The sequence below is a fragment of the Trematomus bernacchii genome, unplaced genomic scaffold (genome assembly GCF_902827165.1).
Source record: "Trematomus bernacchii unplaced genomic scaffold, fTreBer1.1, whole genome shotgun sequence".
NCBI classification, from domain to species: domain Eukaryota; kingdom Metazoa; phylum Chordata; class Actinopteri; order Perciformes; family Nototheniidae; genus Trematomus; species Trematomus bernacchii.
Genome location: NW_022987648.1, coordinates 18888397 through 18905861, shown reverse-complemented (window position 1 = coordinate 18905861; position 17465 = coordinate 18888397). Strand labels below are relative to the sequence as shown.

At 40.9% G+C, this 17465-nt stretch overlaps 1 protein-coding gene across 5 annotated transcripts in view; it reads left to right on the top strand.

Moving 5' to 3' along the window:
* Positions 1–17465, top strand: part of fmnl2a (formin-like 2a) — a 46805-nt gene that overhangs the window by 3148 nt on the left and 26192 nt on the right. For all 5 annotated transcript variants that reach the window (XM_034134345.1, XM_034134347.1, XM_034134348.1 and 2 more), the window contains exons 2-3: positions 11776–11859; positions 15761–15841. In XM_034134345.1, the coding sequence (XP_033990236.1) occupies positions 11776–11859; positions 15761–15841 (165 nt within the window). The remainder of the gene's footprint in view (positions 1–11775; positions 11860–15760; positions 15842–17465) is intronic.

Genomic DNA, 17465 nt, shown 5'->3' with positions numbered 1-17465 from the left:
ATTCTAAAGATTTTCAAGACACTAGTAGGATGTCTTGTTGACTCCCGCTTCCTCAGTTTGGAACAGTCCAAGAACCTGACAAAGCATTTAATTATAATTTTGAGTACCTGGCCGCAACTTGGTGTCACCGGCACATTTTGGACACTACCAAAAAAGATCAATGTCTGTCTCTATTCTTTTTGTGTATGCTTACGGTAATAATGAAAGATATAAAGGCTATCTGTTTCCAAATAAAAGAAGCAATTCCTTCCCATTAAGTTTTGTACAATATAAAAAAAGTTTCCACTGAAAGTCAAAAGCTCCAGGAACTAGTGGTACATGGAACAAGTGAGGAAGTGGACCTTGAGCAGAGATTGTTTTGTCAAGAAAGAACTGTAAACTTCAATGCGTTTAATACAAAACTAACTCATTTGATTATGTCTTAGTGGTGTTTTTAGACATCCTACTTACTGTCAGCCACCTGAAAACAACGAGAAAATGTCCTTTCTAAAAGTTAATGTTAGGCTTAGATGTGTGTGATATCAGACCACAATTCACCAGCATACATATCAGTATTTCCAGTCGGATATTTTAATTCAGTTTGAATTTTTACCAGTGGCTTTGTATGATCGCATGGTACCACTTTTCGGATAAACAACGGTTACTGGCGGCATTTTCTATTAAATGAAAAGCTCCCATTGAAGTCTCTGTTTAATGAATCCCTGGAGCCAAGAGCTGATCTTGGAAGTTTAGACTTAGGCTAATTGTAATGCAAGGCCTCTGTCGTGATAAGAGAGTCACATGTGACCTTGTCCGTGAAGTGAGGTGTAGTAAACCCAAATATGAATTGTTTAAAGAACAAAGGTGGTAGATTTCCATGCAAGTAAAAGCTGGAATGTATTCACTGTTTCACAAGTGTTTAAGTGGGCTGTTTGCTGTGTGTGTAATTCCTGCTAGCTCTTTGCTTTGTGTCTTGTAAATGTAACTTGTTTAGTGTTTAAAAGGGCTTAGCTTTTCACATTTGACATCTATTAAAAATGTCTCTGTAGTTGCATATAAAGCATTTTTGCAAGTCTTTACCTCTTTTGTGGTTGCCATAGTGTTGCTGAGACAAGTCTACAAGAAGATGGGTCTCACATGATGATGAGCTAGTGTGAGGAGAGCCCTTTAAATGTTTACTCTGCACAGCAAAACGCTCATAACCCAGTGAATCAAATGGTCATGTCAACATCTTGGTAGACCAATTTACTCTGGACTTATTGCTTAATCAATCCAAAGCTACCATTAAGCCTATCATTAGAGGTATAAGCAACATTTGAAAAGGGGAAAATGGGTCTCTTGGTCTATAAGGTCACACTGGCTGAAAGCATGAAATGACAGCAGTCAATCTCTGACTCATATGTACAGAATGAGCCAGTCTATATGCTTCGTGCAGAACCACAGGAAAATGACTGTGTAGCAGGAATTCAGCCCAGGCCTCATGTCTGCTCCTCTGCTTCAGCTAGCCACAGAGTTGACATCAAATAAAGTTGTACCCACATCCAAGACACCATCCACTTCCATCTCAGAGCTGAATATCATGTCTGCTGTCAAAGAGGCAGAGATGTTTACAGACCATACTTGTTTAAATGCCATATGGGGAGAATAGGCTTAGCTGTTGTTGTAGCTGCTCTTCTTAATAGTCTCTCCAGATTACATCTAAGCTTCTTTGTTTAAAGGCTGCTGAAGCACCCTAGGTTGCTGTTATTTGTGCTGCGAGGCCATGCATCTGAAATGTACTCCTTAGGTTAATCACAAGAGTAGCCGTCGGGTTTAACTGTAGAGTAATTTGTCACATTGACAGGTCCAAGGTAGCTGTGTTTGACCTGCGCTCACAACAGCTCAACGTAAAACCCTTTCAAAGTATCTAGCTGAGATTAAACAAACTGAAGTTTTAAAAGATGTATTTAAGGCTGGTATAATCCATTTATTTCAGTCGATTTCAAGTGGAGATTTTTTTATTATTTTTTTATTTTACGACACAAATGTACTGCCTTGTTTTGCGTTCTCGTGAAATAGCTTAAAGCCACATTAGGCAGTTGCAAAACAGTTCTGAGCCACTGTATGCTGCCTGCTCAGCATGGGACATCACACTGACACGTGGCATCTAGCTGGTAAACATCTAGAATTTAAACATAAAGACCAAGACAGAGCTACAGTGAGATACTGGAATTGTAATTGTCAGGTGTTCCGAACATTTGCAAATATTGCATCCGATTTGCAGGTTGTTGTTTACTCAGAAAGACAGTTTGAGTTTTGATAGGCCGTCTTCTAGCATGTGATTTAACTCTCCCATAACCTTTCTGGAAACACAAGGATCCAACCATCTCCTACATTGATACATGGGACCCAGGAAGTGACTAAGCTAACCCTTCTAGTTTTTCCATGTCGACTCTTCTTCATTAAAAAGCAGAACAATGGGTATTGTCTGAGGAGCAGAGGGTGAACACTGGCTGAATCCCGTGCAGCAGACCCGGGAACAGAGCTGCTCTTTATTCTGTGGAGAGCCCAAGACGGAGCCTGGCACTGGACCCAGACCCGGCAGGCTGCGAGAGGCCACCACACATACCCAAATATGTGTGTGTGCGTACATGCTTGTGTATAAGCATGTGTGCTAGTTGGAGCCCCATGATGCCCACCAATTAGCCGTAACAGAGCTGAGCATGAAATGCTTGGGGAGCGATGAGATCCAGCAGCCAGTGAGCTGGCCTCTGCAGCCTCTCAGAGGAGATGTGAGCTGCTGCAGTGTTGAGTGATAATATTAGCTCAAAACCTTGAAGCGAAGCCTGAAAGGCATCTTGCCTGGCTGGCAGACGGTCAGCTGATTATATGGGAACAGGTTTGTCTCGGCCTTATGCAGGCACTGCTGAGATAAAACCACTAGGGCTTCAATCACTTTTGTTGTTCTCTGTTCAGTTTTGACATTCACACATTATGGGGTAGTTTTCTGCACTGCATCTTGGGTGGCAGTGAGTACTGACCAAGCAAAGTTATATTGACTTTAAAACATTGCTTAAACAAGGAACAGTTCCCGATCCTTGTTCTGGTGCTGGACTGATATAAAGTCTCTGGACTCTGAGTCTGGGTTAGTGACCTGGTTCTGTCTCAGCTACAGATTAGCAAGAGCCATTGAGCTTTTTCTTCACAATGTTGTACTGAATGCCAGCTATCAATACAAACAGTTTGAAAAGAAAGAGAAACTTTCCCCTGGAGCTTTTTGACGTCACTCCTGAGTAAGGCTTTCGTTTTGGACTTGGCTGTGTTTATCTTTGCTGTAGGCCTTCCTGTGTAAGAAGCAGGTGTACAGCGATGCATCCTGGAACAGTCCAGCCTGCTCCTTTTTATGTTGGTCACAGCCAGTTTCCAGGACCGATCCAAGGGCCACACAAAAGAGCAAGAGAGTTGCTGCTCTTTGGAGAAGTGCATTATGGTCCGGATCTGTCTGTGCTCCAAGATGGCAGCTGTGCTAATAAAATAAGATTGCTCTGCCAAAGTGCTGCACAAAAGTGGGTGTTTTGTTTATGAACTGTTAAGAATCCGTTGATCCAGGAAAGCCTTCAAATGTCTGTGGTGTGTTGTGGCTTCAGGCTCAGCATTATCTTGTGACATTGATATAGACGTTTGAGTTGTTGGAACATTTTGTTTATCAATGACTTTTTTCAACCGTGTACAATAACTAAACGGCGTCCTTCCATCCAAATAAGGGAAAGGTTACAAACGGATACATTCTGATATGGAGTGAACACCAAGCCCTTACTTGTAGTACTTATATCTGTTGTTGTTGAAAGGGCTTGGTAGTTCACTTTAAAACAGCTTTGTTTCTTTTTCTTCCTGAATGTTTTTTCTTGGGACATATGCTGCTTTTGACGCTGCCAGAGTCAAAAAGGCAGGTTTTGGCGGGTAACGACTTGCCAGAATTAACATCTGCAGAGCAGAATGGGAGGTGCTGTTGCATTTGAATGTACGATCACTGAAGTACATTCAAAGGCAACAGGACCCGGCCAGAGTTTGATATAGGCCCCGTCACAGCTCCAGACAATGCAGCAGTCTGTTGTTTCAGGCTTTATTGGACAGATGATGTATCTTTCACCCTGGACCCCCCACACTAAAAGCATGTATTCAGTGGGTCTGAAGATTGATAGCACACTATTGTTTTTGTAGGCTTTATTTCTTTTTCCAACAGTGCTTTATTTAACTGGCATTTGGTTAGAAACACTTTTGAAATATTTCTCTCAGAAAAAGCACAGCAGATCACAGAGGTTGTTACGACTGTATCGCGGCCTCAAAGTCAAGCTTTCAATTAAAAACTTGTTTCAAGATAAGTCCCAATGTAGACTGAGTACTTCAGTTTGTTGTATTTGTGAGTAAGTATGTTCTGTCAAGTTTAGACGTTTTAGTTTTGACTCATCTGTCTGCAAAGACAATCCAATAATCCATAACGCTCAGTGGGTAAGCAGTGCACATTGTCAACTCTGTAGTATCCTACTATGCATACTTCCGCCTGGCCTTAAGGACTTATGCTTGCCTCAATGTTTATCTATATTCTTTTCTATTTCTCCCATACATTTTGTGTTATCTCTTCATTTGTTATCACAGAAGCATATTGCTGTGTTTGCTGCCTGCAATTGAGATTGCATCAATCATCATTAAAGGGTGGGGGGTACTACAAACCATTACAATGGGATTTCTATATTAGTTATAATATATTCCAGTCGAATATTTATTTTTCTACACTTCCTCCGCTATTCTTTAGGTAGTTTATGTTGAATCAAAGGCATAGATGAATAAGAGTCAGTCATGTATTTCACCAAAGACACAATTGTAGTGCGATGAGTCAATAATATTAGTCATTATATTTGTTTTGTAATGTTGTGCAACAGTAGTGACTCTTTGGATGGAAAAAAAATGATTAATTTATAAGATATCTTAAAGGTGACAAATTGAAAGAAATGGACAAATTGTGAATAATTTGTTAAATGATTGGGGTATATATTGCTACAACACAACAGACGAGTGTGTGGGGTTGTCATGGGATACTGTAGTTAATACAAGACGGATTAAAAGCTCTAAAGGATTATACTTAGCAGCATCGTTAAATTAGTCAGCATCCTTTTTGTGAGCTCACAAATGTCCTGTTCATCCCACTGCCACCTACTAAAAGTAACCCAACTTTATCGGAGGATGTTTTCTTCAAACCTGACCAAACAAATTCAAGTAAACCAATGATTTCATTCCATGACCCATTGTACCTCCCTTTTGAGAGCAAGTGTTTATCTTACAGATAAACAACTTTTCTTATTCATATTCTTTTTTTGCTTGGACAAAAACACGGACTCCACCTCAGTCCAGACACTTTCGCAACCCCTAAACATCTGGCCTGGCTGGAACTCATCTGTGTTCATGTATCACTTGTTTTGTTTGGACAACTTCCTGCTGCTTCAAACCATCTCCATAATGTTTCCGGTATTTGGACAACATCCAGCTTGAAAGCCATTCCCTATCGAGCCAAAGGGATTTACCCACAATGTAAACATTACACCAGCCTTTTTGCAATACGCTGCTTGTTTGCACACAACAATACCAATCAAGGGTTCAAATGTCTTTTTCTCAAAGATTTATTGAACACAATCTGAATCAGAAAGCTTGGCTTTACGCTCAAGGTCTAAGACGTTTGCACAGAGGAAGTTACATTTGATTCCACCCACTTGCAGCTGCTGTATTCTGTGCGTATAACTGGATTTCACTGTGTCATCAATCATATACACTATGGTGTTGCATGTCTGTGGTATGGCTCACAAAATGCAATTTCAGAAAAGGTGTGGAGAGAATGATATCAATGAAGTGATTTCTTTCACCTAAGTGTGGCTGGTGATAAGAGCCCGCTGATGTGAGGTTAGCAGAACTACAGTAAGTATTAAGTCCTCACACAGGTGAATGAATAGAATTACATTGGAATGAGCTGGTAACGGGGGAAAATGAGAGGCCAGGCTCCAACATTTGAACTCACCAAGTGGTTAAGAGCCGTTCCAGTGAACAGCTTCACAAACATAAACACTACCGTCCCGTTGAAGGGGGCTGCTGAGCTGGAGCAGGGGGTCCTGCGGATTACAAAACTAATCTGAGGACAGACAGGGGACACCTGTGCCCTCAAAGAACACAAAGGCTTACAGATCCACGCTGCGCTAATGAGGGGCAGACAGCTCGGCCTGGATAGTACATGCCTCAGGGCCCTGCTACTCCTTTCTCCCTTATGAAGGCACTTATCCCTCACTACCTCCAACATGAAAATGATTTGATTCTTATCTCTATTCTGCAGGGCTCCTCTGCATCGCTGTAGGGTAAACGAGAAGAGAAGTAACTGGAATGTACTTTGAATGTGAGGGTGTTTCTCAACTCACAGCCTAAAGGGATAACTTTGTAAGGACTTTGTGAACTGATGTAGCAAGCATTGGGAGACAACTGTACAGCATCCATTCATTTCCATGGTATTGAGCAATTAGAAAATATTTGTTATGACTAATCCTAAATAACTGATGCAGTCAGTGGTTGTCTTGTTGTGGCCTGTAGTTTTGTGTCTGTAATGCTCAATAAAAAGACAGCGAGAGGTTTTAAAGAACAGTAATAACTTTGAGGTTGGAACATTGCCTTGGATGTTGCAAACTGCTTGTTTACACCATTAGGAGCTGCGATCTGTTATTATTTAGATGTGTGTTGTTTCCTATTCATGGAGAAAACTGTTTTGATTTAGATCACGTAATGCCAGCACTACTAGCTCAGTCTGGAAGCTTGAAGTTGTTTCTGGAGTTGGTGCATTAGCAGCAGAAAGAGGAGAGCGTGGGCGTGTTTCAAACTCAATGCAGCCCAACTCCCCGAGGACAAATCAATCCCTGCTCTGAAAGATATGGGAGAGGAGGAAGTGTGGCGGAGAGGCACCGCACTGCACACTCCAGTCTCTCTCTGTCTCTTGTTAATGTGTATAATATGTGAATTAGAAGAAGCTTACTCGGAAGCTTGTTTTCAACACTTTACTGACACTATCTTCCTTTAAAGCAGTTTTCATGCTGTGTTAGATGGGTTTTCACATTCTGTATCGGAACAAGAAAACTAATGGAGCATGAAACGGGGGCCAATTGCCTATTCAAATCTCAACACTCCCCCAAAACCAAAAAAAGCCTACCAGAAACCTTGTGTATTGTATTTTGTTCTTGTGTTGAGTGCACTTATTGCTTTTATGTTCAAGAACAATTATAGACAGCTACCCTCAAGAGTCAAGTTCACTTTATTGTAACATTCCACTTTGTGTTTTGTACTTCAGTTTTAATTCTGGTAAAGTACTAACAACTATTTACTATTGTTTCCTGATGATGATGAAACATTAAAGAGATAACCCATCTGACTGTGGAGGCTGACAGCATTAGAGGCAAATTAAACATCTGCAACATCATCAACACCAGACTGTAAGAATGAACTTCAATACATCAGTTACTTTGAGTTATGACATTTCAGGTAAACTGTTTGCTTTGTGCAGTTTGACATTTTGAAGTCCTGCTCAGAGCTGATAAGTTAGGTCTCCAGTGTACTCAGCAAACTAATTACCAGACTGCAGGAACATTAATGTCAAAGTGTGACTGGATTCATTTGTTCCGATTGTAAATGTTCAGAATGTTCTATTTTGGACTTACATACTACTAAATAGCTTCTTGTTTTTGTTAGCAAAGTACATCTTTTTACAGCAATTGCTTCTAACGCAGGCCCTCATGTGGCTGTGTGTTTGCTCTTGTCGCCAGCTGTGCCTCCGCAGACCTCCTGGAAGGTAGTGGTTGGTTGGTGGGCTTCCAGCCAGCTGCCTATTTTTACTCTCTTTATGACTCAAACTGCTTAATGAGAGGATACATGTACACCGACATATGTCTGAGCCACCGGCCTGATGTGAGGTTAAACATTGACATTTATTGATATCTGTAGCAGCTGTTAAAGTTGAACTACTTATTGTCATAGTTGCACAGTCTGAGTGGATCCGCTGTGGCATACTTTAGCAGCACCATGGTGAGAGGGGATCACAGGGCCCCCTAACAGCTAACAGGGGATGACTTCTCTGACCCAGGATCTGTTCAACCTGTCAAACCTCAACTGTAAAAAAACATATTATCCAGCGGGGATATTGCAATAAAACATTATATCGGGGAGTAACGCAAGAATCACGTGTTCTTTGTGACGGTGTATATTGTTGTTAAGATCACAAACTCAAAAACAACAATGTGTGTTAGCTGTTCAACCTGTGTGTGTGATTGCCTTTTACTATACTGTACATAGTGGTGCTTTTTGGGTAATTGGTTGTGACTTTTGTTATGCATTGTGTAACGCTCAGGAGTGTTTCACACACACACACACACACACACACACACACACACACACACACACACACACACACACACACACACACACACACAGCCTGTAAAAAGGGTTAGGGTTTATTATCCATGCCTTTTTTTTTTTTAGATATACGGCACTTTCTTTCTCGGTGATGTCTTTATAATTAATTTGTATCACTCTCCTTACCTAAGCAAAACTTTTGCACACTAAAACCCAGAAAGGCTGACATACATTGTGTTAAACTGGACACAATTGTTTCATGTCTAATACAACACTACACTATTAACCATTTGCCAACTATCCAATATACTAAGTCTCAACTATAGTGTATAATGGAGTGTGAGTGAGCCATTATTATGCACTTAGCCTAGGATTTATTTTATAAATATTAGTTTTGCTTTGTGTTGTAAGATGACTTGGACTAGTGTCTGAATCAGGGGAGGCCCCATGTGTGAGCCTCAGATGTAGCCTAGATTGCTTTAGAGTCTGACATAGGATTCAGTTTGAGCCAAAAGTCACAGCTTTAGCTTTTTCCAAATGTTAGTACAGATGTGGGACAGCTGCTCTGGAGATGAAATGTTATATTGGAAGCATATTCACATTACACAGAAAGGAGATGGTCATCCAGGATTAAACTCTATGATTTTCCCCTGCTGTCATGATCATTTTGAGTTTCTTATGCTTTATCATTGTTTCTGACAATGTGTGTTGCTGCCTGGTTACTCTTGTTTTATAACACATCTTTCTTGCGTTGAAGTTTTATTAAAATTGAGTTGACGAAGCTTCTTACACAGATTTATGTCCTTGAAGGGTTCTTCAGTTTGAATGTATCAGTTGACGTGTAGTTACTTGATCGTAGCGTCCCATGTTATAATTTGTGGATTGGTTTGTGCCTGTGTCAAATGGGTCAAACTTGTCAAATCCTCCATATGAGGAAATGTAGGTGCACGTGTATTAGGTGTTGGTAAAAGTCTGCCATACCCTCTTCAACATCACCCTATTAATACGGCACACACAGCAAGAAGTCGTGCGGTTGCAGACGCAGGGTAACCTGACCCTCAGAGAGCTGAGTGCCTGTCACAGCTCATTAGCAAAGGGATGAAATGAAGGCTGGTAGAAGTGGCTCTTTGCTTTAGTTGGAGCGGCACCAAGCAGGAAGCCCACAGCTCAGTGCACCCACAGCGACTCAGCAAACAAACCACTCATCCATCCTGCAGGAACACAGCACCTAGCATATCCAGCACCAACATCATTACCACAAACCCATTTGTCTCCAGGCCAAAAGTTATCCAATATCCAGACATAACTAGACAGGAGTCTAGAAATAACAAAGCTTGAACTTACCGTCCACAAAATAAAACATCTTGGTTTTACTTTTTTGTGTAATAAAAGGAGACACTTGGTGGCTTTCTGTCATTTAATCTGACTGTCTACTCAGGTGTCTAATTTTATTTTAATGTGTACTAACTGTAGTGATCTGGTTAGCAGGCAGACTGAGTCAATAGAGCCTCTCAGACTCCCAATTCCCTGCAGTCAGCATAGCAGCAATCAGCCGGCTGGCAGCATCTCCTGCATACTAATATCACTTCCTGCCCGCTCTCAGAGTACACTAGACAAACAACAACATTTGTACCACGAAACATAACTGTTGTGCTTCAAATTGATTGTGTTGCACCTAAACACATTGATAAGCAAGTCCACAAACGTTGCTAACTTGCCCCTCCTGAACAGCTCTCTGCATTGATCTCTCTTAAAAATGTAAAAGGATAGTTGTGTAGATAAATAGCCTAGCCCTAAAATAATGCACAATATTAAAAAATGTAATACTTTTTAAACATCAAAGCAAGTTGTGAATTGGACCACTCGTTCAGTGTCAGGCTCTGTGCTGGTGTTACTCGCTCATGGAAATAGTCTGGATCCCTGGATCCCAGGATATTCCTCATTCATCTTCCTCTCGCCCCCCTGCAAGGAAAATCCAGTGGGGGACAAAGTAGAGGCTGACGGCTGAAAACACACTGATGATCCAGGAAAGAAACCACAAGCTGAGTGGCGCACGATGGCCACCATTTTTCCTATTTGATCCCTAGCAGACAGTGGAAAGCATCTCACTAAAACACATGTAATGTTCCTATAACTGTTTGTAGCCTTGACTCAAAGGAGCCCACACCTAAACAATTTCTTTCTCTGTCTTGTTTTCTCTTTTGTCTGTAAGAAGTGTTTGCTGTGCTCTTTTAACAAATCTCCTGGGCGACTTGTTTTATTTAAAAAAAAAAATTGCTGACATATCTGCATTTGATGTGCTCTATATGCTGTAGGTGGTACGATTTTAAGTGTTGGGTAATTGTTTCAAGGTTTTTCTAATTTGCATGAGGGCGGGTGAATCATACAGGATAAAGAAAGTGTTGTGTAACACTTTCTGGAAGATTTGGGCCTATTTTCAGACACATGGGTCGGATTAGATTTGTCCTCAACAACAATCAATTCTCCGGAAATCACTCTGAACATCATGAAATAGGCGTTTAGTATCTACTGCAGTCAGGAGAATGGGAAATAAAAGTTTGAAAGTACAGCACGGACAACAGTTTAAAGCTTTCTCCTTCAATTTAAACCACTTGTTTGTCTATTTCCCTTTTTGGTCTCACACTCTAAATCACTTTCAATCTACTGTCTGTTAAGCGACTTCAAAATACATTTGATGCAGTTTATTATGTTGGGGTCAACCTCGGCCGCCTGGTTGTGAAATGTTAAGTCCAGACTCAGACAATAGAGCTCAGGTGGGTGTCCTCTGCCTCAGTGTAGCAACCTAACTCTCATTAAACAGAGACCTTCTTTATCCATGTGTGTTGTCCTCTGCAGATATTTTGGGATTGTCTCATTAGTGCCTTTTCTGACAGTAACTGCGTAGTAGGAAATGCAAATGAATAAGCCAAGATGTATTAACCAAGAGGAGTTGGGCGGTTGTATGTGGGAATCACAGACAGTCAGGTTATAAACACTATATAGAATAAAAGGGAGAAAGGAATAAGCACACTTGTTATTAACATACTATAATGTTATATTTAACAGACAGTTTGGCATGAGATTTGCTTCATACAATCTTACTCCAGAGAGGAAGAAGCCTATTAATGAAGGAGATCTTGTGACCTTTCACTAGTAGCACCATCCCATCCCACTTGAGTGTGAATATAATGACCATTACAAAGTGTGAAGAAACATGCATCTCAGTAATAATGATAGCTAATTATCTTGTATACGCTTTCCTCCTGTGTCTGAGCTTAATAGTGTTTTAGTTGATCTGGGATGTCAGTTTTTTCCCAGACTCCTGTGAATGATGGGGTTTCATTATCCACATCCAATTAACTCTGACCTTTTTCTTTTTTACAGAGCTCGATGAATCTTCCTCCAGACAAAGCGCGACTGTTGCGGCAATACGACAACGAGAAGAAGTGGGAACTTATCTGCGATCAGGTGGGTTTCAGTTTTTATGATCCTGGCATGTATTGCTGTAAAAGTCACACTACATCATTTCCAAATTCGGGATAAAAGTGGAATTAATTAAGCTTAGGTACACTGCGTTATAGCTATTGGTTATTATGTATACATTTAAGTTATTTCACTCATCTACCAACCAATCAGCCCTTGATACAGTTTACCTTTTAGGCTTTTCCATTGGCACTTTTGGCCCTGCCTAGTTTAAACCATGCTGCGCTGCTTTATGTGTCCATTATCATTTTTGCCGAGCAGCAACCAAGATGGACATGGATCTCTGGAGTTGGGTCAAAGAGCGCCCAGGTCGCCTCAGCAACAGTGACCTTTTTTGAGCTCGGCCAATTATGACTAAAATACCTTTTACCACTCAAATGACCCTGGGTTGAGAACACAGAAAGGTGTTCTTAAAAGTCTGTGTGTGTGTGTTTAGCGCAGTACTGTTGTAGCTTCTAACTGAATCTCTGTGGTTAGGTTTCTCCCTTGTTCCGCTGTTTGTAATTTCAGCTATCTGCTTTATTTCGACCGACACTCAAAGAAAAACCAAGTCAAGCCAGGACGGCAAATGCACATGGAAAAATCCCATAAGGGAGCATTCAAACATCTACTAAATATATAATCCTGTAGGTCTGTCCCACTGCGTGCCGTGAGCACAGCACACATGCTCCATCGCCCTGCCTTTATCCTTTACACATTGCCCAGGCTTCCCTGGTCAAGTGGGTTAAGTGGCGCAGCAGGGCGCAGACATCAGTTAGTAAGTTAAAGAACTCGGTGATAGGCGTCAGCGCTACATGTAAGAAATAAGAGAGCGTTGTGCAGCGGGCTGTGGTCTGAGTGCTCCACTCACCCTGCAACCTCCGTGTCAGAGAGTTTTTCTGCCTCTCTGAGCACAGAAGAAAAACTGAGACGAGATCAAGACCACCTCCCACTCAAAGTGTATTGATATCCACTGACCCTGAAGGGAACAGTACCAGAGAGCTCACCAGGCTGCCCACTGGAGTCAGAGATCCTCTTTCAGTTCCGAGTGGACTCCCCTCTCAGACCTAAAGTGAAAATTGTTGGTTCCCTTTTTCTTGTCAGTGAAGCTGTTTCCAAAATCATTGTGATGACAAGCGTCTTGGTTTCTTGTTACTTTCACTTACTGAAAGAACACTAAAAGCCAGTCCTCAAAGTGTGTCCACATGAATCATTGTCATCCGTGTTTAAAAGTGACCGGTTTTTACTGAACTTAACTTCATGAACATCTAAATTATTTGCTACTTGATAAAGTGCCAGGAAGTGCATGTATCTGGTGTTAGATCCTTCATTTCCCCCATCGTTTTAACATTCAGACATCCAAGAAAATAGCTTCACTATTCCTTCCTTTCCTCTCTTGTTTTCCTTACAAACAAATACCCATGACAGCACAGGCCGCTCTGGGAGTAAAGCACTTTCTGTGTCATAGCTAAAGTGAATCTCTTTATGTAACCATGGCAACACTGATGGAGGGAGGCAGGGAAGCATAGATGACAGGTACATCCTCTTTGAAAAACAGGCCCCACAAAGCAGCCAGTGGTTGAATATTAAACATTTTTCAGGCAATTACGGGATGTTTATGAAATATGGAGGATGCTCTTGATGTGAACACAAGGTTAAAACATTCAAGAGTACAAAGGAAAAGTTATACAATGAACCCATCTCTCTCAAATCCTGAGACATTTGTATTCCTGTGGCTTTTTCAACAACACATTTCCCTCTACAGAAGTTCATACAGATCTTTGAACTTAAAAGCACCCTCACATGTCGTTACAAAGAAAATGGCAAACAAGTGATTCTTAGCTGATTTCCCCTTTCTCCTCAGTATCTGCTCAACTGCTCGGGTGCAGAGGGGGAAGCATATTAGTAATGTTTTACCCCCTCAAATTGAATCCAAACCAGATCCCCCGGACAAACTCTTTAACAGCAATGTCATGTGAGAACCTGTTCATATTTATGCTCCTATAAACCAGACTAGGTTCCAAAATCTCCTGCTTCATGCATTTACTGCCAAACATTCCTCACATTTCTTTGCATGCAACAGGATATGTACAGTAGTTGTCGTATCATTTATGATTTTGCAGACCAGCAGATAATTCTCGAGCATAGAATCGCTCACATAGGTTTGAACCGGCTAACTGCCAGCTCTCTTCCCTGACGCCACTGTTGTCTTTCCTGTTTTTGTGACGGACGCACTCTGGCAGTGATAAATGTGATGTTTCCGATAATACTGGTGGCCCAGAGATTCCACCTGATCTCTCAGTATCTGTATCTGTAAAGGTGGCACAATGAGGAGAACACATTCATAACATATAACCCTTTACTAGCCTTTTAGTATATTAAGGCTACATCTTATGAAGTTGGACTGTCAGAGAGGAGATTTGATTTTATAGCAGCAGCTCAACAGTTTCTGGTGTTAGTGGCCGTCCTTCATTACAGAGGAAACACCTTTTACATATTGTTGTCTTATCTTGAACAGCCATTGTCCTTTCTCTGCAAGTCCATGGCCACTGTCTTTAAATGACAAGTCTTGGAAACCAGAGCAGAAATAGGACATCCCAGATAAGAAGAGGATAAAAAAACAATCAAACAGGAAATGCAATGGTGGTGAAAATATTTTTTGTTTTAGAAGAGGTGGTCTTTGTTTCAGGTCAGCAGGCTAACCTCTACTATCAAACACTTTGGGGGAACTCTGGAGTCATTTTAATCAAAAAAGAGAATATGTAAAATATCTGCATTGACCTATGACGTGATGCAGCTCTGCTTGAGCTGAGTAAGGAATGTGTGACGTCTTACTGTAAAAACATGTTTTATAGATGTGCGTCTGAGATACTTGCACATGTATGCATTGAAAATAAAAGATGGATGATATGGAACAGATAATAGGTCTTAAGGTAGACTTTTCCTTGAAGGCCTGTCAATTGTTGTAGCTTATTGCTTAATTTATAATATGTTTTGAGTGTGATATAAAGAGTATTATTCCTCAATGGTATGCTCCCCATTCTGACACTCTGTTACGGTTTACTGTAGTGTGGTAAATCACTGCAGTGAACCAGACATGCTGCTGTGATGTTGAGCTCAGTCTGATCCAAATACTGTTTCCCGCTTACTTACTGATCCAAATCCAGCACTAATCTCCTGTATTTATATTTAGAGCACAATCGTGAGGGGATTTGACCTAAAACCTGTTCCTGGCTGTGAACTTAAGAAAAGTGCGCACACAGCCACACACATTGAAGAATGCCCAGGCAGTTGATGCAAATTAAAACCAATAATGATCATCCACAGCATGATCTTTTATGATCTCTTGCAGGCTGAATGACCTTAACGTTCATATCTGAAGAGTTCATCGCATTCCTGCGCTCATCTACCTGTTAAACTAAATAATTGATGCAGAAACCACTGTTAAGCTTGAATGTTTTATTAATAAAATAATGGACATCTGATTACAGTTTATGTTGTTGTAATGTGCCAGACCTGTTCTCTAATAAACAATACATTTGCTTTCACAGTACAGCAGAGGTGTCCACACAAGGTCTATTGTTAAAGTTCAACAGAATTATCCTCATGAAGTGGAACCTAATCTGAGGTTTCCCATCAATTGAAGGATGACTCATGTTTACTGTAGTTTACTCAAAGCCTGTTCAGTTTCAATATGATGACTTAAGATCAGTTTACCGGCAATGTGTCCAGACCTGTGAGGGTGTAATTATTTACTGTGCAATGGAATTGAATTGTCAACCAAATCCACAGAACCTCCTGATATGATAGAGTAATTCATACAATGCGAGTATTACTTCTGTCCTTGTATTACACATGTTTTCAATTGTTCATCTCACTCTTTTGTTATCCTTTTTTTTTTCCATAGGAGCGATTCCAAGTGAAAAACCCGCCTCACGCGTACCTCCAAAAGCTGAGGAGTTATCTAGACCCAGCAGTCACGAGAAAGGTGAGTGCCCTCGCAAACAGACTATCCTGTTCCACTGCTGCAGCTCTTCCTTCCCCCCCTCTATCTCTCGTCCAGGATGTCCCTTACAGCTGAGGAAGGATCACTCTCAGAGCAGACGGCTTGGGAACTTAAGTTAACAGTCAACAGTGAGAACAGAGGCCGTTGTTTATCTGGTACGCCCAGGTTTAAGAGACATCTGCAAAGCTGTAGTGTCATTTGGCAAAAACAGGGATTTAATTGATGTTGCATTGCAGCCGTGAAGGAGCTAACCGGAGATATCAGAAGAGTCTTAGCGACATGATAAACAGATCTTATGTCATCTGTTTCTGTGGTTGCCTGGAAGCAGCAGAAGGGAGTAAGAGGAGGAGCTTCATGAAGAAAAGTATCAGCCGGCTCTCAGGCTTTGCCAAAATGAAGTCTTCTTGGCCTGAGAGAGCTGTGGGGGCAGTGCTGGGAGACCAATCTCCGTGATAAACAAATTAGCCAGTTAACTGCCAGAATAACAACAAATCGCTTAATAATTCAGTTTGCACTCACTGGAATTAGGATTTTACATCACAAAAAGCCAGCTAGAGCAGCATGAACAGAACTATAGTGACCGGGGCAAAGGGGGAAAAGCAGAGGTGTATATAGAGACACACAAAGGACCTCAAATGACAGGACATACGCAGACACGGAGTCGTTGAATTATTGAATTTCTTCAGCTTGATTAGATAAAAAAAATGCAAACAAAATAGTATTGTGTGTGTGATAGAGATTCAGACCTGCATTATTGAAGCGCAGGACAGTGATTCCCAATGGTGGTACCTCAGTCGAGCAGTTTTGTCAGGGCTGGTGGAAAGATTGTTTAGTAGCTTACACTAATTAAAAACATGTATCTACATATAGAGTCAGCCATAACACATGGACACCATGTGATGCACAAAGTGTATTTGCAGCAAGCCCATAATGGTTCAACTTCATTTTGAAACAATTGGATACAAATAACAAATAAACAGTTGAAAATTAGCTAACAGTAAACAATCAAAATAGTTTGCGGTGTGCTAAAAGTAGTGGCTGACATTTTAAAACAGCCAATAAATAAATAACCCGTTATATTGGAATGCTGGAAACATGAGGGAGACAGCTAGCATTGCTCTATCTGAAGGTAATTAAATATTGTACCTAGGCACATAAAGTTACTTATTAACATGTTATCTCCATACAAATAATGGATTGTAAAAATAGCAGATTTTATTAGCTCCAGAGGTTCTGGCAATGTTTATTTTGTGCCTACACTAAGCTAAACTTACTTTCTCCTGAGTATCTTTCATATTTGGATACAGAAAAAGTGTTATCCATCTTCTCAAATAACTTTGCGAAGAAACAAATAGGTGCGTTTACCCTCCTTGAATGAGGTGGTGCCCATGTTCACACTCAACTCAAAGTCATAGCTGAAGGACCTCAGACAGACTAGACAACATTAAATGTTTGTTAGTCAACTAGAGCTTAATTAAGTGACATTTATTCCCTCTACCTTTTTATAAACTCATCTGTGGCTGCATGACTAATTGGTTGTTGGGACTTTATTACACCACTCAAAGTTTCAGAGACATGCCAAAGCTTATTTTAGTTTATTTATCAT